General features: G+C 41.4%; 1 protein-coding gene across 1 annotated transcript in view; it reads right to left on the reverse strand.

The window, feature by feature from the left end:
• Positions 1-20,473, reverse strand: part of LOC140064910 (fer-1-like protein 4) — an 80,675-nt gene that overhangs the window by 57,252 nt on the left and 2,950 nt on the right. The window contains exons 2-5 of the mRNA XM_072112232.1: positions 11,625-11,680; positions 7,445-7,533; positions 5,094-5,193; positions 1,242-1,333 (exon numbers count right to left, since the gene is read on the reverse strand). Of these exons, the coding sequence (XP_071968333.1) occupies positions 1,242-1,333; positions 5,094-5,193; positions 7,445-7,533; positions 11,625-11,680 (337 nt within the window). The remainder of the gene's footprint in view (positions 1-1,241; positions 1,334-5,093; positions 5,194-7,444; positions 7,534-11,624; positions 11,681-20,473) is intronic.

The raw sequence follows: 20,473 nt of genomic DNA on the forward strand, positions 1-20,473 counted from the left end.
GGCAGACTGTGCCTAATTGAAATCCAACCCCTACTAAATTTTCCCACTTTGGTGTTTGAGGTGGATATGTGTGCCACTAAGAGCTAAACACAACGGTAGCAAGTCCCCCTGCTAATTCCTCACAAAATGGTACTAGATGCAAATAAAAAAAAAAAAAGTAGAACGTTATTGTAGCCCTAAGAAGGGCTGTTGGGTTCTTGGAGAATCACTCCTGCCTAACAGTAAGCTAATAGAACACCCTAACGCTTTCCCTGACCAGCAGCAGCTCTCTCCCTAGCGGCATCCAGACACAGAATGATCCGAGCAGCGCGGGCAGCGGCTAGTCTATCCCAGGGTCACCTGATCTGGCCAGCCAACCACTGCTATCGACGTGTAAGGGTACCACGTCATGCTGGGTGGAGTGCAGAGTCTCCTGGCTTGTGATTGGCTCTGTTTCTGGCCGCCAAAAAGCAAAACGGCGGGAGCTGCCATTTTCTCGAGCGGGCGAAGTATTCGTCCGAGCAACGAGCAGTTTCGAGTACGCTAATGCTCGACCGAGCATCAAGCTCGGACGAGCATGTTCGCTCATCTCTACTCATCATGCTATAAATAAGTGAATACAACAAAACTCAGTGCCAATCACAAAATGGATTTTAAATAGGTTGCTTTTATGATTCACAAAATATTATGGGCTTTCTAAAGTAGGCAGAGTTATCTCTAAGATGGACACCATCTACAACTACAACTCCCATGATCCCTCAGGTCTCAATAGCAGATCCTCCCTCTTATGCTCTGTTCCCAGTGATGTTGTAACATATTGCCCTGCTCTGTTACCATAGTAATGATGTGTAACTGCCAACACTGCTCATTGCTCCACTGAGATGGGTCTCACCACAACACTGTCCATACTGGATGCACTGCAACCAACCGACTACAGCCAAACATAGTGATGATCACATGACCTGCCCAGACAGGTGCAGGACATGTGATGTGGACATGTCTCTACAGGGACAAAGTCATAGGACTGATTAAAGGACCAGTAGCATTGTAATTCTCCATTATAGTCTATGTCCACAACATTTTTCTGCTATGGGGAGCAAAATTTTACGTAACAACTAAATACATATTATCTTATATTTTAATGATCAATTTGAATATGAATTATGCTTATTCCTGGAATACCCCTTTAATATAATATCAGAGCCCTTTATAGGGTCAAGAGCAGCCTCTGAGCCACTTTAATAAGCAGAAATCAACCTTACCTATCATCCACCGTAGAATAAAAGTCATCTCCACGCCATTTTCCAGCTGCCCCCTGAGCAGGCTGGTAACGGATGTCCAACTCAACATTGATCTGTAGAACAAAGTATACAAACGTTATAAAGCACAGGCAGTTCCTGACTTAAGGACACCTGACGACTCTTAGTTACAGACAGACCTCCCTGCCCACTGGATTTTTAGTCCCAGGATGCAATGGTCAGTTGTAAGAGTTAGCAGTAAACAGTTAGTAACGTGTCAGCAGTAAATTTTATTGGTAATCTACCAGAGAGCGACACACTGCGCAGGCGCACCGGTGTCTGTCCGCACCCATCCATATTTGTGTACATTGTATTGTACTCTTAAATACTTTTATTCCAACTGGATTAAATAGTGAGATCAAGACATTTGCTTTTTAACATTGATACTCCTAGGATATGGTTACCATTCAAACGTCCACTGACAAACTTAATAAGAAAGCCACAGAACAGAGAGAAGAACCCAAGACATTGGACGTCTATCTTCCAAAACGCGTAGGAGCTTTTTTTGTTCTCACTGCTCGGTTATGACACCAAAATGCACCTTGTGAACGTTACACGTGTGTCCGGACTATTCAGATACAAGCCGCCGGCTGGGGCTTGTATCGATACACTGTATACCGTGGACTTTAGATCCATATTCAAAGCACTACTGGAGTAACCATCAAGTATTTTCAAGATAATCCTTAGATAAGGAGACACTTTTTTAGGATATTAATGCCTTTGCGTTATGTACCAAGATAGGAGGTACTTTGTGCATTGCTACACCACACATTACATTATTTTAAAGATGTTTGATGTCTGGATGTTGGTAAGTTACTGTACTTTAGCCTTAGGCTACAATAAACAGCTATAACAGATGTCTGTAATGAAGTTTTATTGTTAATCCTGGCTCTTATGACAACCGAACATTGATAAAATCCAATTGTCACATAGACAATTGGTGTCACAATGATAAAATATACAGTTCCAACTTACATACAAATTCAACTTAAGAACAAACCTACAGAACCTAACCTGTACGTAACGCGGGGACTGCCTGTATATCTAGAATTTATTGGTGATCCTTTTTCCCATGGCAACCCAAAATTTAGAAAATCTATTTGTTACAGGAAAGAAAAAATTAAGATGGAGTTACACTTACCAAAAAAAACCTGTTCCAACTTACATACAAATTCAACTCAAGGACAAACCTACAGAACCTTTCCTGTACGTAACCCGGGGACTGCCTGTACATATGGATTCTCATAAGAATGTATATAGTATATAGCAATGTATATAGTAGAAACGCTAGCATCAGCTTAACATTAGACATGCACAATCAAGTTGGTTGAAAACACATGCGCAGTGAATGGAGTTGGCCAAACATGAAAACATGAATTTTCCAAAGATATTTTTCTAATGTGTTTGAGGGTCTTTAAGTCGCACACTAGCAGATTTGTAGTGCAGTTCATGCGGGGGCAATGTACAGAGCATATCCCTATAAGAGTCACCCATGGAAGTTACACTGTATGTTCCATCTCATTACCTTCTGAGAAAGTAGCCGAACTAGAAGAACAGGTAGTCAAGAATCTTGTGCATTGTTAATACGTCATCACATCTTAGAACAGGAGTGCTGTTGTGTTTTTCATTGTCCCTTTCTGTGTTTCATTTATCGGGTGTCCTGTGGTTGCTAATCGTTATGATAATTGGAGATCGTTATAAGGTTTGACGAGGCCCAAGAACTATTAGTTGAGCTGCAACAGAACACCCAGAAAACTGCAAAATGGGAGCCATCTCCTTTCCGCTATACAGCCGGTTCCCTACTTATGAACACCCGACTTACAGACGACCCCTTGTTACAGACGGACCCCTCTGGTGACCTCTCTGGATGTTACTATAGTCCCAGACTGCAATGATCAGCTGTAAGGTGTCTGTAATGAAGCTTTATTGATAATCCTTGTCCCCATGGCAGCACAAAATTTTGAAAATCCAATTGTCAGTGGGGCAAAAAAAAAATTTGTCTGGATCTACAATTATGAAATATACAGTTTCGACTTACACTCAAATTCAACTTAAGAACAAACCTATGTAACCTATATTGTATGTAACCCGAGGACTTCCTGTATATACTGAACTCAGTAATGGATTATAATATAGGCAGTTTGGGTGGTGGCCTGGGGCCTATGCCTTCTAAGGGGTCCATGGTCACCCAAACCACATACCAAATTTTATACTGAGAAAGCCCTTCACCATTATAAACCTTATACATCCATTCCTGCTCATACTACACATGTTAACGAAATCCACCATCCATTCCCCAAGAAGCTTGATTCTAGGACCATATGACAGTGCTTAAACAGTTGATCCGGTGTCCCTCCACAACTGATATTAGACTTTTTCATCTTTTTCCAGCCGTGTATACTATGATGCTGTGATACATTTACAAAACTTTCCTATGGATAGGTACATTTTTATTTCTAGACAAGACAATCCCCTTTAAATAAACTTAGGTATAGTCATAAACCACAATAAAAACGCAACCAGGCCTATAAAATGCGGTTGAGCATGGGTCAGGTGAGAAGTGGTCGGACAACTATGTGCAAGTGAAAAGCAGATCTGCCCTGAGTCACAGGACTTTGTTATTAGTCATCAGAGATAGAGAAGGTCACCGGGGCTGTGTCTGCAGAACATGTTGTATAGCACATGGTAATTAACTCTTGTTGATATCACTTGAATTCCAATTAAGCGAATCCCCTTCAGCTGGAGACTTGTCCATTTTATCTTAACTTCAGACATACTACTGGTGCATCCTGTGTATCCATACAGTGGCCGACTGTAACCCTAAAGTCATGTCTTGCATGTTAACGTCTAATAATTTTAATGGATAACAAGTAATAATAGGCTTGAAGGATGGTTCACCATGATAATATACTGGATGACAAGGGACCCCTATACTGTTCCTGCATAACTGCCCTCTATTGTCTGTTCCTGGACTGGACATAATACCGCATAATCCCATCCAAATTTTTGTGGCATATTTTTTCATAATTTTTGTATCTGGATAATTTTTTTTACAGCTCCAGTCAGTGGTCATTGTTAACAGGGCTGGATTATAGTGAGGGAACCTGGGGTATGAGCCCCGGGGCCCCCACCAGTAAGCAGAAGGAAGAGGTCCCCACCATCCTGCCTAGCTCCACTCCTGCTTTATTCTCAGCAGTCCTACGGCTGAATGTTATGAAGTACAGGGAGTTATAAACTCCTTGTACAATCATACTTCTGGTTTCAGACATGCAAAACAACTCAGGTGGGAAACAGACATTGATATGTTAATGGTAGAACGCAAAGTAAAGTAAAGAGATTGTACTGGCACTATACCAACGCTATGCCTAGATGTGGGAAAGAAAATGATCATCTCTATTTAACAAAAGCATGCTTGAAGAGCACTCAGTTATGTGTTCAGCAACAACTTTGGCACCGGAAGCCATACAGGCAATGCAGCCAAAAGCACAAGTCCACCTCCACTCCAAAGATCTATCAGACTCTATATACAAGTCGGAGAACTGACGTCAATCCAGCTCCTCCGACCCCCTAAAATGTGTTGGTATTACTAGATAAAGTTATATCTGAAGTTCCCCTGCACTTTCAGTATGGGAGGTCCTGAGCAGAAGACTCCCTTGTCACTCTATATGCAGAATCCATTTGTCTACATGGGAACTGCCTTTGAAGGGAATTGTGCCAAATTTGCAGCCAAGACTAACGACTGATACTTTAATAAATGTTATCCTTTAAAAGCTGGCGTTGTGACATGTAAATTGTGGTCTATCATTCAACTCGTACCCCAGTGATGCTGTAGTTCTTGTCTACTAGAGCTTCTCGAAGGATGAGGTGGCCACTCTTTGGGAGATGTTGTAGACTAATTATTAATTTCCCCAATAATCTGAAATAGAAGAAAAAAGTTAAAATGGTTAAATATCTAAGAAACTTTGCAAAACGATAGCTGGATTAAATGGAAGCTGTCATGAGGATTTAGGCCTACAGGATCTTCAGGATCACAACGATATCCTTCTATATTGTAGGGTTTCCAGTATAAGACAGAAAGCTGTGAATGTTGTATATTAATGACCTGTAAGGGGTCATGCTGGCCTAAACCCAACTGTCTTTAATAATTTCCCAGTTGACCAGTACATCATCATGAGGTACCTTCAGCAGGTGCTCCCAGACTTGATGATCTACCTGGACTATGGGACATTAATTAATGAAGGGGACATACTAATAAAGAAGTTCACTCCACTCCACTTGGGCAATGGTGGGTGCTCAAGAAGGACACCAATGCATTGTTACTTCATAACATCATAAACTTGACACTCCTTAAAGATACAAAACATCCTAAGGAGTGCCAAGTTTTTGATGTTAGAAGTGGACATCCTAACATGACTCTTCTCCACCAATGTGACTCTTTATAGGTCATTTGAATGAATAATACTTTTTTCTTTATAATAACTATTTTCCCAGAATAGGACATTATTGTGAACCTGTTACTGTCCAGGACAACAGGTTGGTGGACATTTATGGGCCTAAATCCTCTTGACTTTATAGGAAATTCACCATCAAAATCCATCATGATAGAGCAGGGACATTACTCATAGATCCAGGCACCATGACTGTGGTAATCTTCTTATATCTGTTATCCATGGCCTCCCTACTTCTAAAATCAACTGTTAAAAGTATCCTAATTTGTCTCAAGAGCTATGGGTGTATTACAGAAGCCCTCTGTGATTTGGCTTCACAAGCTGTTCTTGCACCGCAGCAGCAGGTTTGAGTTTTATCCTCCCCCTTGCACTTCCTGTAATCTCAGCAGCAGTGAGCACATGGTGAGAGGAGGTCCTTCTCTGTGTAACAGCCTATGAATCTTCAACAGCTCTGGGAACATGCTTATAGCCTTTCTTACTCATTTGCATAATTTTCAAAGTTGATTTTAGAAGTAAGGAGGCAATGGACGACAGGCACGGTGCCTGGATCTATGGGTAATTGTTTTTGGAATATCATGCTGGATTTTAATAGTAAATCTTTTTCAAATTTAATAAAGATTTGTGGTACTGTAATATCATAGATTTGTAGGCTATTGCATCAAAATTAGTATTGCTGAATCGTTCGTTTTCTTATATGAAACTATGTATGCATAGTTTTGCATACAAAGACCTACAAAATTAAATAAAATAATAATAAAAATAATACCGGTAATTATAAATAATTACATTTATATTAATATAATAATATATATACTGTATAATATTAATATAATATATACAATAATTATTAATAATTATAAATAATTAAAATAATAATAATATAAAACAATAATTTTGCATATATGTATATGGTATTAGTCCTTGAAAAAGATTCATATCACTCAACAACCTTTCTTAAAAATGTTTTATACACTTTAATTTTGCCCCTTGCTATAAACATGGGCATATTTTTTATTTCCAGAGGTGGATAAGACCGCCATGGGCCCTGAGCTGTATGAATATTAAAGCCCCTACACGTCTGGAATCACTTCCTACATATGGGACTAGAATCAGCTTCTTGGGAAATGGAGGATTGTGAAACCTGTGGTTTCAGGACCTTTGGAGGAGCTTCGAAGGTTCTCAAATGGCTCTTGTGGACATGTGTATTGAGAGCATGAACAGATGTATAAGGATTTCATGGGTGAAGGTCCTTCTCAGTATGAAATTTGGTCAGTGGTTTTGGTGACAATAGGCCCCCTAGAAGGCTTGGGTCCCTGGGCAACTGCCCCAGATTGCCTATATTATAATCCACTACTGGTCATTTAATGCCATTAAAGCATGTGTGGTGGAGAGAATGCCACTCGGCATCTTACATCTTCCAGTTTTCCCCAGACAACTGTTTTATACCAAACACCAGGACTGAACCTGCATCCCAATACTGATAGGGTCTAGAAAAATAGGAGTATGAAATTATGATAAAACTGCACAAGGTTTGTTTGTAGTCTGTTACCGCAGAAACACATATCCGCACAGCAGCCATAGGCACTAAATGATTTTAGCAAAACGATTTCACTATTTTCACCATAAAGGTCACATCAAATCTTTTTGAAGATATTTACCGTTTTTACATTTGTTATACATATATATATATATCATATATACAGTACCATATGAATTTACCTGTTGCTGAAAACTTTGCTGCAGTTATAAACCTTCACAGTAAGAACTTCCTCAGCTAGAACTTTCCCGTAGTGAGGCCATCGAAAATGCTGTATAAAAATACAAAAAGATTTAGTAAGCTTCATGTTTGTATCTTTTAATCATTTAAAGGAAATCTATCATCAAAATCCATCACTATAAACCAGGGACACTTACTCGCATAATCAGTGACTGTGGTATCTTCTCATAATTGTTATCCATGGCCTCCTTCCTTCTAAAATCAACTTTTAACATTATAATAATAATAAGCCATAAGAGCACTGATAGTTGTTACCAGAGCCCCTTCGTGCTGTAGCTTTACAGTTGTATTGTCTCCCCTCTTCCTGCTCCCTCAGCACTTCCCCCTTCCTCTGTCTGCTATACTCACACACAACGAGGGGAAGTCCTTCTGCACAGTGTAACAACCTGAAAAGCTACAGCACGGAGGGGCGTTGGTAACATCCCCCAAAGAACTTCTGCCTCATTAGCATCATTTTAAAAGTTGATTTTAGACGGAAGGAGGCGGGGGATAAGAAAGATAAGAAGATTACCACAGTCACCGTGCCTGGATCTATGAGTAAGTGTCCCTGCATTTTTATGATGGAATTATGATTCCTTTGATAATTGAAGTCTGGGTCCTCATACAGTTGACAGCTATTTCTCCTGACCTCCATATACACAGGGGCATATCTTCTCAACTGAGAGAGGGTTCAGCCTTTGACAGACCCCAAGCAGTAGCTTTTCTCACAAGAGATACATTTAATATTCCTTACTCTTTTCTGATCCAGAATCACCTAAAAGGAAGGAGATTGAATGTCCTTTACAGTTATGTGGATTTACCCACAATGAACCAATAAAATTGCTTGTGGCTCTGGCCATGTACGGTTGAGGGCCATAAGACATTTTGAGAGATATAGCCAATTCTTCTATATCAAACTAGGTATCTGGAAAAAGGGGGAAGCAAACTCACATTCTACGTGTGTCTTAAAGGATTATTTCCACCAACTAGCTATACTGTATGGAAACCAATGCTATTTTTGCTTCAATATTTTTGGAATTTCTATAGAATCCCAGGCAGAGATGGCAACAACCCTTTGAACTGTATTAGTGTCTACAGGGTGCCAATAAAGTTTAAAGTAATGGCGCCACTGAGGAGAAATAGAATGGGGAGCAATAGTCTTCATATAAAGCCATTCATTATAAATCTATGAATAAGGGGTCCCCACAAACATTGATTAAAGGAAATCTACCACCAGGATGAAGGATTGTAAACCAAGTACACTGACATACTAGTATGTGCCCCCTGTTCCACAAATTGAGTGGAAAGAGGAATTGAGTGTCCCTTTGTGTAGTACAGAGGTGCAATAGGCAGTTTTGGGATCTTGAAGGAAATCTACCACCAGGATGAAGGATTGTAGACAAGTACGCTAACATGTTGGTGTGTCCCCCTCTAGCACGATCCAATCTACTTTCAGCTTCTTATGCACTTGCTTTTACAAAAAAAGGCTTTAAAATTATGCAAATTCACCTAAGGGGGCTCCAGGTTCCATAGCTGTTAATTGAGCCCGGAGCCTTGGCAGCTCATTTGCATAATTTTTAAAGCCCTTTTTTTAATAAAAATCAGGTCATAAGAAGCTAGAAGAAGATTGGATCATGCTAGAGGGGGGACACACCAGCATGTTAGCGTGCTTGGTCTACAATCCTTCATCCCGGTGGTAGATTTCCTTTAAGATCCCAATACTGCCAATTCCACCCCTGTACTACACAGAGGGACACTCAGTTCCTCGTTCTCACAATTTGTGGAAGCCCCAGACCTTTCCTTCAATTACAAACAAATCCCCTGTGATCTGGAGATTAACCTCTAGCTTGTTGATAGGCCGATAAGTTATATTGATGGGACAACAAACAATTCAACAAATGTCATGGCAGATCTCATGGCAGATCTCATGGCAGATCTCATGGCAGATCTCATGGCAGATCTCATGGCAGATCTCATGGCAGATCTCATGGCAGCAGATTTCAAGGGAAAGTAGGATGAGTCATGTTTTATTTTGTTGCCACGGGAGATATATAGACTTACAAAACTGCATCTACTCGGGGACGAAGAGATAACTTTCAGCTGAACAAGGGTTTACACAATTCTCTGTCACGGCAAGGAATGTTGCTGGAGGCTATTTTAGTTTTACAGAGCTGTCATTCTTGACCCACCCATTATACAAATAAACCAATACAACAGAAGGACATGACAATGCACTGCTCAACGAGGAAACAAGTTCAAAGTTGCCTTAGTTTGGCACGAAAGTGACAAAAATGACACTTATTGTACCTTAAGGGGTTTTCCCCTATTTATGGTAGACTTATCCCTATCCTGTTCCAATTGTGGAGGAAAACTGTCCCAGAAGTCTCAAGGAAGTGAACCACCCAATGGTTTGTATGAAATACATATTATCATTGTTTAAAAAAATTATTTGCGTGTGTTGGATAATAACCAATCACATCTCAGCTGTCCTTCAGCTAGCATATAATAGAAAGCACCATCGCAACGTTTTGCTCTTTATTGGTTCTTTTAAATAATAATGAATGAAAAGTTTTTCACATGAATTGGAAATCAGGGATGAGCTGGACTTATTCAAATTCTGGCCACAAACCCCCATCAGTAACAATGTTTGTTAACTAACACGCCTGTGGCACCGGCATTTTGGGATGGTCATCACTCCAATCACTCCAATGATGTCATTGGAGAGGGTTGATCCTTCACAAAATGGGGTTGGCCTGCACCACATGCATGCTAGTGCCTCCACATGTGGCCCCAGGGATTTAAATGCCACTGGCGAATTTGCCAGTGGCATTTAAAAGGGTTTTCCCATAAACTAAAGTTAAGCTCTATCCATGGGATAGGGCCTAACATGCTGATCAGTGGGGGTCTCAGTGCTCGCACCCCTCGTCGTTCCGTCAGAATAATGGAGCAGATGGCTGTGCGTGACCGTTCTGCTCCATTAATCTCTATGGAACTGATGGAAATTGGCGGGTGCGGCGCTCATGATCTCCATCAGCTCCATAGAGATTAACGGAGCAGAACGGTCATGCGCGGCTGTCTGCTCCATTACTCTGACGGAGTGACGAGTTGTCCGAAGTACCCCTCGTTTTCGCGATCTGTGGGGGTCTCAGCACTGAGACCCCAACTGATCAGCAAGTTATGCCCTATCCTGTGGATAGGGCCTATCTTTAGTTTGTGGGAAAACCCCTTTAAAGAGTTCATGCCTGCAAGCAAGACAACACCCATTGTGAATGTTAAGGGGCAGAGGGGGGTTGTTTGAAACCTGCAATACTCAGTAGAAATCTGAACTTCGCTTTTCGGGTCTGCTAAACCCTATTGGTAATTTTGATAAATGTATGGCATATTCCCAATTACTCTGAGTAATAGCATTAGCACAAGCTAAAATACTATCCGTTCTCCCAATATTTATAAAAAGGTTTCTCCAACTGATCAAGATCTCAGGTAAATACAAAAATGTAAGAAATAAGTTTCACAGAAAAATGTCTATGAGAATATCTCCAGCTCTCAATACCAATTTTGCTGACTTTTAATTGTCAGATACTTTATTATCGTTTACCACCTGTTATTTTGCTATTAACAGGTGACAAACATTATTGAGGTATTTGTGAATAAAAGACAGCTATTTCTCGAAACAGCTCACCTTTATACAGCAAAAAGCAACAGACTTTATTAACAGGGGCGTAACTACAGAAATAGCAGCTGCAATGGGGCCCATGGTGTCAGAGGGCCCTGGCGTTTCACCTGACACACTAAAAAATGGCGACTTTTAAATGCTAAAAATTCGTACAGGACTATTTCTGCCACTTCCCTATCCTGGCGTAAACATAGAAGTACTGCTAGTGAAACGCTGTGCAAAGCCAGATTCATGACCAGTGCTGGTGTATGTGCTGCGACTTGTCGAAATGGTACAACTTTCACATTTGTATTCAGGTGATAACTCAGGGAACACTGCAGAAAACTCAACAATGGAGAACTTTGAATTATTTCCAAATGAGCAGAAGCACCATGAAAAGACTCAAAAATTTAAGAAAAAGGCAAGCCAAAAGTTTGACACATGTGCCCGATGTCTCCATGGAAGAATGCAAAGCAATGCCCATCACTTACCTCACCAAAATCAGCTATGGATGCAACACTGAGTTTCTTGGTCTTATGAGTAAAACCTTTAAGAAAAAAAAAAGCATTTAGAAAAATGCAGATTAGCTGTACATGTCATATAAATGCATTAAAGAGGACCTGTCACCCAATTTATCGGCACTAGGAGCTGCTTACTAAAGTAAGCAGTTCCTAGTGCTTGATCAAACGCCGCAGTGTTAGAGAGATAGCGTTACTGGAAACCTCCGGTAACGCTATCAAACACTGCGGCGGGGTACAATGTAATCATCGGACAGCTCACAAAGCTGTCCGATGTATTCATGAGGGGGCGGTCCGAGGCGCTGTCTCTTCCCCGGACCGCCTCGTTGACTCCATAGGCGGGCAGTGACTGCCGCGCGCTAGGCAGCAGTCACCGCCCCTAGCCACGCCCCAACCCTGCCCCCTTGTGAATACGTCGGACAGCTTTGTGAGCTGTCCAACAATTTCATTGTACCCCGCCAAAGTGTTTGATAGCATTACTGGAGGTTTCCGGTAACGCTATCACTCTAACACTGTGGCGTTGGATCAAGCACTAGGCAGCTCCTAGTGCCGATAAATTGGGTGACAGGTCCTCTTTAAGCTACAAATCCTTCAGACTAACTCGTCCTCCTCATCTCTTGGGTAGGTTGAGACGAGTCGCGGTTTGAGATGTGGAGCCTTAGATGACCATTCTCTTTGTGCAGCATTCATCAACAGTAAATGGGGGGAATTTATCATTGGTCTGTTTGTCTATGTATGGCGCAGTTGTGGTAAAAATACTGTTTCGTGACTTTCTTTTGCGCAAAATAGGACAGTGCAAAGACACTTTGACATAGACCCTGCTTTCTTGCATAGACAAGTATTCAAAATACGACTGAATTCATGATTTGCGACATTCGGTTTAGGCACAAGTTTTGTCGCAAATAGACTCCAGTCCCACCCTGGTCTATGTGCATCGACTTTTGATGTTTTTATGATACTTTTGATGTGACGCCACTGTCCAAAATAATCACAAAAAAACCCTTTGCAATTTTTTGCCACTTTTTTATGACAGTTATAAATCTCCCCGTAAGCCTTTTGTACACTTTTAATACCCTGTATAACAGTGATGGTGGACCTTTTAGGGACTGAGTGCCGAAGCTACAAGCAAAAGCCACATATTTTTCACAGAGTGCCAAATGCCAATTTAAACTAACCAAGGTTACTCACAGGTTTCAAACGTATTTGCATCCTGAGGACACCAATACAGTAGAAAGGAGAAATTTAGATTATTGTTATAGTTTCCCTCTAAGGTCCCTTAGTCCATAGAAGGGACTACAATGATAATCCATCTATGTCAGCACCTCCTTGCTCCTCCTGCACTTCTAGTCACTTTAAAATAGCGCTGAACATGGCACGTCCTGGGCAGGAGAAGCTATTGAGTCATGAATGGTGACCTTTGTGATGGGTGCCCACAGAGAGGGCTCTGAGTGCCACCTCTGGCACCTGTGCCATAGGTTCGCCACCACTGCTGTATAACATTTGGGTATTTTCACCATTATGTTCATTTTTTGTTTTGTATTATATGTTAATATATATATCACGTTTGCGGTGTCTATGTACCCCCATTTTTTCCATGATATTTTCTTGTGTAAATCACCACCTAGCCTCATTCCTGTCTATCACTTTGCTCTTTGTTGTGAACTGATAATGCTGTAACATAATCAATTTTTGTTATAGATTTTTGGACGTTATTATATTTGTGATTTCTTTGTAAATACTTAACTTATGTAAGTAATTTCTTTCGCACTGTATATACAGATGGTGCACGCTCTAAGGACATCCTATTTACAGATGACCAATAGTTACAGACGGACCCCTCTGCCCACTGTGACCTCTGGTGAAGCTCTTTGGATGTTACTATAGTCCCAGTCTGCAATGATCAGCTGTAAGGTGTCTGTAATTAACTTTTATTAATAATTCTTGTTCCCATGACAGCACAAAATTTTGAAAATCCAATTGTTACGGGCAAAACATTTTTTTGTCTATGGTTACAATTATAAAATATATCTGTTCTGACTTACATTAAAATTCAACTTAAGAACAAACCCATGGAACCTCTCTTGTTCGTAACCCAGGGACTGCCTGTATTTGCAATTAATTTACAGCTGATATTTCTTTACATAGTCATGTTTTAGACTTTAGACTTTAATGTTTTACAGTATTTTTGATAATAGTTAGGGTGATCTTCTATCCAATTGCCCCTATTTCTGTTCCACTTTATCTCCTGCCTTGTATATACTGACATGGTGTTGGTGTTACAGACGTGGTCCCATTGTGATTGGGCGTCACGAAAATTTAACGCCTGATGCCACACCAGTGGTTCCTGTTGAAGTGATTGCCCATCAGCATTTCCAGATGCTCCTGTCCTCCAGCGTTTCCAGACGCTCCTGTCCTCCAGCGTTTCCAGACGCCTCTGTGTCTCCTGTGTCTCCAGCGCTCTCATACACTCCTGGTGTTTCCTGTGTTCCTCCAGCGTTTCCAGACGCCTCCATGTCTTCTGAATCTCCAGTGTTCCCCTACACTGCTGGTGTTTCCTGTGTTCCTCCAGCGTTTACAGATGCCTCCGTGTCTCCTGTATCTCCAGTGTTCCCATACACTCCTGGTGTTTCTTGTGTTCCTCCAGCGTTTCCAGATGCCTCCGTGTCTCCTGTATCTCCAGTGTCCCCATACACTCCTGGTGTTTCCTGTGTTCCTCCAGCGTTTCCAGACGCCTCTGTGTCTCCTGTGTCTCCAGCATTCCCATACGCCCCTGATGTCTCCTGTGTTCCTCCAGCGTTTCCAGACGCCTCAGTATCTCCTGTGTCTCCAGCGTTCCCATACGCTCCTGGTGTTCCTGTCTCCTGCATCCTACCTTGGCTGCAACCGCGGGATTAGACACACCTACAGAATGACCTGGTGGTACCTGCCGCAGCAAGTCCATCCTGCTTTGCAGCGGGCTCTGTCGAAGACCAGGTGCCACTTAAACTCCAGTCCCAGGTTGCGGCTAGCATCAACTCCCTTGGTGGTCCAGAGGGTCCACTGGATCACAGACTCCTCCCTCTGGACTCTTCCCATAGAGACTTTCCTCCCTGGTACTCCCAAGTACTACCTTCAGTTGCCTGTGTGACCGTTATTTTTTGGTAAAATGACCTCCAGTTCAAGTTTGCTTTAGTCATAAATTAGTGTAAAGAAAGGTTGAGGAAAAAAGAGAAAGGAGCTGGAGAACATCCATCACACAGCCTGTCTGACGCATTTGTTACTCATCAGAACACTACAGCTTGCTACGTATTGTACTGCATGCAATATATGAAAAACAACTAAAGCAGAAACTTGTTAATGAAGCTTTTCTGATATTATAAATCCTTCCAATTATGCAGATAAAAAGCCTCAGCTGTCCAATGATATGAAGTGTCTTAGTGTCAGTGAATAATAGGGAACATGTAGCTATTTTTGGTTTGGCTTTTTCTTTTCTATTTGTGACTATTTGGCGTATGTTCTCTTTTGGAGCCTTTTTTATCCCGGAGACAATAGTTTTCAAGTTTTTGGCAGTGCCCCTTCCAGGTGTAGGAAATAGATTTGATCAGTTTGGGACTGTAGAAGTCCATCAATGCATGCTGTGACTTCATGTGACTTGATACATACATGGGGTAGATGTTGTAACAGGACCTTGGATGACATCATCCTAGCCAAATGACTTTAAGTGCCCAATGATATAACAGAACCCTCTCTCAATGTTCCATACAGCAGCATGTCCTAGCAGTGAGACCTGTCAATCGAGAACCAGGAGGCGGGGCAGTGCAGTAACCAATTAATATGCAGGGCCTCATTAGACTCAATTAGTCTCACTGGACTCACATCGAGTGAGTTGCATATTAATTAACAAACTGATTTTTAATGCCATGGAAAGGAACCATTTAGGGATAAGGACAATGCTTTTAAATTTTAGGTTTTAATAAAGTATTTATCTTGGGTGGCTTAATATCAATGGCAGGTTCTCTTTAACTTTTCAAAGACACGATGTATAAAAAAATAAAAATAAAAGCAAAAAGGGGAAGACACAAAAAAACAAACTTATGCAGCATTCACACACAGCATTTGCAATGCATTTTGAAATGCGATTCATAGGCTGCATGGCTTGCACCAATCTCATCTGCGTTTCTACTGAAACTAAGATCAGGATCTAGCACCACATGTTTTGCAGGTAAACATTGCATCCTGAATTGGGCCATATGAGCCTCAAAGCCTCTAAATTGTGTTTCCAAACACATTTCAGACATTACGTATGAATTTAGTTTTAAGATTCTTGTGCCCCAATGACTACTTAGTATGCTGATATGTTGGATCGGGTGTGTTTATACGTTGCAGTTAAAACAGCATTGTAAAGAACTTTATATAGTTTTGATGCTGGTTTTGGTAAAAACCTTTTAAAAAATGAGTCTCACCTGTCCAGTACAGGCAGTTCCTGGGTTACATACAGGATAAGTTCTTCAGGTTTGTTTTTAAAGAAAACCTGTCACCAGGAGACCCATTTTTAGCACTACCACAGTCTCCACAGAGCATAGTACATACACTGCCAAAGTGTTTTTGTATAAAAAATAGGTTTTACAGAAAAAAAGATATGTTATATTGTAGCTTTCATCACTTGGCTTAGCGACGCCCCCTGCTCCTCTGCAGCCAATCCCGTGTGTGGGGAGTTATTCATATATTTGAAAAAGACACATGGAGTAGCTGTTTCCCAATGGTGTGGGGGGGACTGCTCCTTTCCAACCCCTCCCAATTGGCAACTGCCTAGTCACACAGCAGATGCTAATGAAAGGTACAATATAACATATCTTTTTTCTGTAAAACCTATTTTTTATACAAAAACACTTTGGCAGTGTATGTACTATGCTCTGTGGGGACTGGGGGAGTGCTAAAAATGGGTCTCCTGGTGACAGGTTCCCTTTAAGTTGAATTTGTATCTAAGTCATAAAAGGTATATTTCAGAAATCTAGTTCCAATTTTTTTTTCGTTCCTGTGACAATTGCATTTTTACAATTTTGTGTTGTAATTGCAACAAGGATTATCAATGAAGCTTCATTACAGACACCTCACAGCTGATCATTGCAGCCTTGGACTATAGTAACATCCAGAGACTTCACCAGAGGTCACAGGGGACAGAGAGGTCCGTCTGTAACTAGGGGTTGTCAAAAATTTACTAGTTGTTATCCAATGTCTTGTCTCCTGTGAATGCAGCCTAACCTGAGTATGCAAAACGGGTTTGCACACCCAGGTAAGATGCAGTTTCTGATGAAGGTAAGTGAGACCGAAACATCAAATAAATTTTGGATTTCTATGAGTTTATAAAATAAAGTGAAAATGATCTTTCTACAAGAATTTGGAGTTTCGGGTTACTGTTATTATGCAGAGAGTAACCTGGAGTAGAGCTGAAGTCTGACAACACAGTCTCCGTATGCCAAGAATCAGTGAGGACGACCATGAGAAAGAAATTATGTCCTTATCTTGACCATTCCAGATTAGTGGGCTATGATTTCTGAAACACAGACAACAATAAGTTTCACTGTTTGTCCTTCTTTAGTAGGTAATATATTTCCTCTGTATATTTATATGCTGAATGTAAAGCTCAGGTCGCTTCAGTACAAAGCTGGCAGATGCGTTTCGTAATTCAGGCAATCAGGAAAAGTAATCTCCTCTAATTCAGTAAAGCCGTTAGGGATCATCCGACTTATTCCTATACTGTTATGTGGAACAGCTGGATAAAGGGATCATTATCTGCTCGTGCCTCATAGTTTAATTACAGTTGCAAACCTGAGTCATCCGCCCGTACCTCCCTAATGTGGCATCAAGCGCAAGCAATTGGCAAGGAAACTACGAGGCCTCCAGCAATATGATCAATCAAGAAGGTTAATCCCTGGCGAGGAAATGAAATAAGCCAATACAATATAAACCTAAGTTACATTATTAATGCTATAGATAGGTTACCCCCAATGTACGTGAGGAGAACCCCAACATATTTAACTCTGGTCTGATGTGTGTCATGGGGGATATCAATTCTTCAATCCTTAAACAATTTACTTATTTAAGCCTCTGGTTGCTTGATGGACCCTTCATTTTTCTACAAAAGCCAGTCAAATAAAGTAGGGTGTATACTCTGATTAAAGATACACTTGACACAAGGATTGTCTGCTTTATACAATCATAGTTTATACGGTTGAAAAAGGACACATGTCCATCAAATTCAACCGAGGGTAGGGGATTTTCTTAAATATCTCCCACTCTTGACTTTATCTTTAAGTGGGGATATCTCTCTGTGGCAACAGAAAACACAAATCATGTGTCATAAAAAGGGGAGATTCTTCTCTTTAAAAATGACACCTTACATTTTACACCCTAGGTGCCACAGTACAGAAATGATATCTATTTGCATTGTGCCCCGGTCCAGCCTGGCATCATGTAGGAGACACAATGGGGATCATTTACTAAGGGCCCGATTCACGTTTTCCAGACGTGTTACCCGAATATCTCCGATTTGCGCCGATTTTCCCTGTATTGCCCCGGGTTTTAGGCGCACGCGATCGGATTGTGGCGCATCGGCGCCGGCATGCACGCGACGGAAATCAGTGCGCATGGCCGTACGAAAACCTGACAGATTCGGAGAAACCGCCACATTTAAACAAAAAAAAAGTGTCGCTGGACACACACTTACCTTCACCAAGTATAGGATCGGGAACTCCGGCGTGCTTTGGCGGACTTCAGCGCAGCAGCGACACCTGGTGGACGTCGGAGGAACTGCCTTAGTGAATCGCCGGAAGACCCAAATCCAGCACAGAGAACGCGCTGCTGGATCGCGAATGGACCAGGTAAGTAAATCTGCTCCAATGGCTGATGCCATGGAGCAATTCCCAGGAAACTATCATATGAGAAATCAAATAGAAAATGACATCTATGTTTCTCTGGCACAGTGGATAGTCTTTTTTATACACATGTGCCTGGTTCTGAAGCTTAGCCCCATGCAAGAAATGATTGGAGTTCTGGAGGCTTAACCCAAATCACACATGGATGGCTTTCATGTAAATCCCCCGTTTAAGCTCAGAACACGGAAGCCACTACGTCAGTATTCGATGTGTCGATGTGTTTTGCTTTTCTTCTATTATTACCTTTTATGTCCTTTATGTGTTTTAGTTTACCTTTGTTTTTGTGCCCTCTGTGTCTAGGTATGCACCTCTCTGAAACATGACCTGTCCAAGGCACATCATAAAAATCCCTTTAGCCTAGTTTGTTTTTCTATTACTGGATGAATCACATAACTGCCTTTACCCGGAAACACACGAAATCTCAGCCCTTTAATACATCACATAATGAGCCTTGAGCAGAGATTCTGCAGGTGCTTTACGCCGGCCGTAGCTTTTATGTATTCTTCCCTAATGCTCAAACATTTCCACCACCTGTATAGATCTCTATCTGTCTCGCTGTGCACATAGACCAGGATGGACCAGAACCAGGATCAGGATTCTCTCATACTATAACTATCCTGACCTGAAGACAAACCTGCTTTTACAAGGACTATAAAGACTATTCATCTTAACTGGACTTTTTCCAAAGTTTAATATTTAACAACATTAATTTAGATTGGATTTTTTTAAAGGGACCCTTTTTATGCTGTAAATGGCATCTGATTTCTGTGCAGCACCTTAAAGAGAAACTGGCACTGAGCTGATGCTACATCTGATGATTACTATATGCAGACAGCATGTTATAGAGCAGGAGGAGCTGAGCAGATTGTACATAGTGTCCTATCTGCAGGCAGCATGTTATAGAGCAGGAGGAGCTGAGCAGATTGTACATAGTGCCCTATCTGCAGGCAGCATGTTATAGAGCAGGAGGAGCTCAGCAGATGGTACATACAGTCCTATCTGCAGGCAGCATGTTATAGAGCAGGAGGAACTGAGCAGATTGTACATAGTGTCCTATCTGCAGGCAGCATGTTATAGAGCAGGAGGAGCAGAGCAGATTGTACATAGTGTCCTATCTACAGGCAGCATGTTATAGAGCAGGAGGAGCTGTGCAGAATGCATAGTATCCTATCTGCAGGCATCATGTTATAGAGTAGGAGGAGCTGAGCAGATTGTACATAGTGTCCTAGCTAAAGGCCTTATTTTATAGAGCAGGAGGAGCTGAGTAGATTGTACATAGTGTCCTATCTGCAGGCAGCATGTTATAGAGCAAGAAGAGCTGAGCAGATTGTACTTAGTGTCATATCTGCAGGCAGCATGTTATAGAGCCAGAGGAGCTGAGCAAATTCTGCATAGTCTCCTATCCTAGTAGCGTGTTATAGAGCAGATTGTAGCATATTACCCACAAGGGGCATATTATAACTCAGGAACAGATGCTTATATTGTACATTTGTCTAACCTGTAGGCCGTATGTTCCAGAGAAGAAGATGAGCAAATTGTTCATAGTGTCCTAACTGCAGACAGAATGTTATAGAGCAGGAGGAGCTGAGGGCAAGCAGAGCTAACATGCGCCGACGTGTGCCCGCCTTGCTACGTTTCGCCTTTATTCTGTGTTCTGACAGACAGATGTAGCAGTGTATAATTCATTATGTTAATATTGTAATTGGGCTTCTCTCATTTTTAATCTGTTATCCATAAATCGTTCCGGTGCTGATGTAGTCTACAAGAACACAAGGCTAATGAATTACCTGGTTTCATCTTCTAAGCTGAGCGATTACACACACATCATACAGCTCCACTCTCATTACTTTGCACTAGATGTACATTTATTAGCATATGATCACAGGCAGAAGGCGCATTCATTGATGT

This window comes from Engystomops pustulosus, chromosome 6 (assembly GCF_040894005.1).
Source record: "Engystomops pustulosus chromosome 6, aEngPut4.maternal, whole genome shotgun sequence".
NCBI lineage: Eukaryota > Metazoa > Chordata > Amphibia > Anura > Leptodactylidae > Engystomops > Engystomops pustulosus.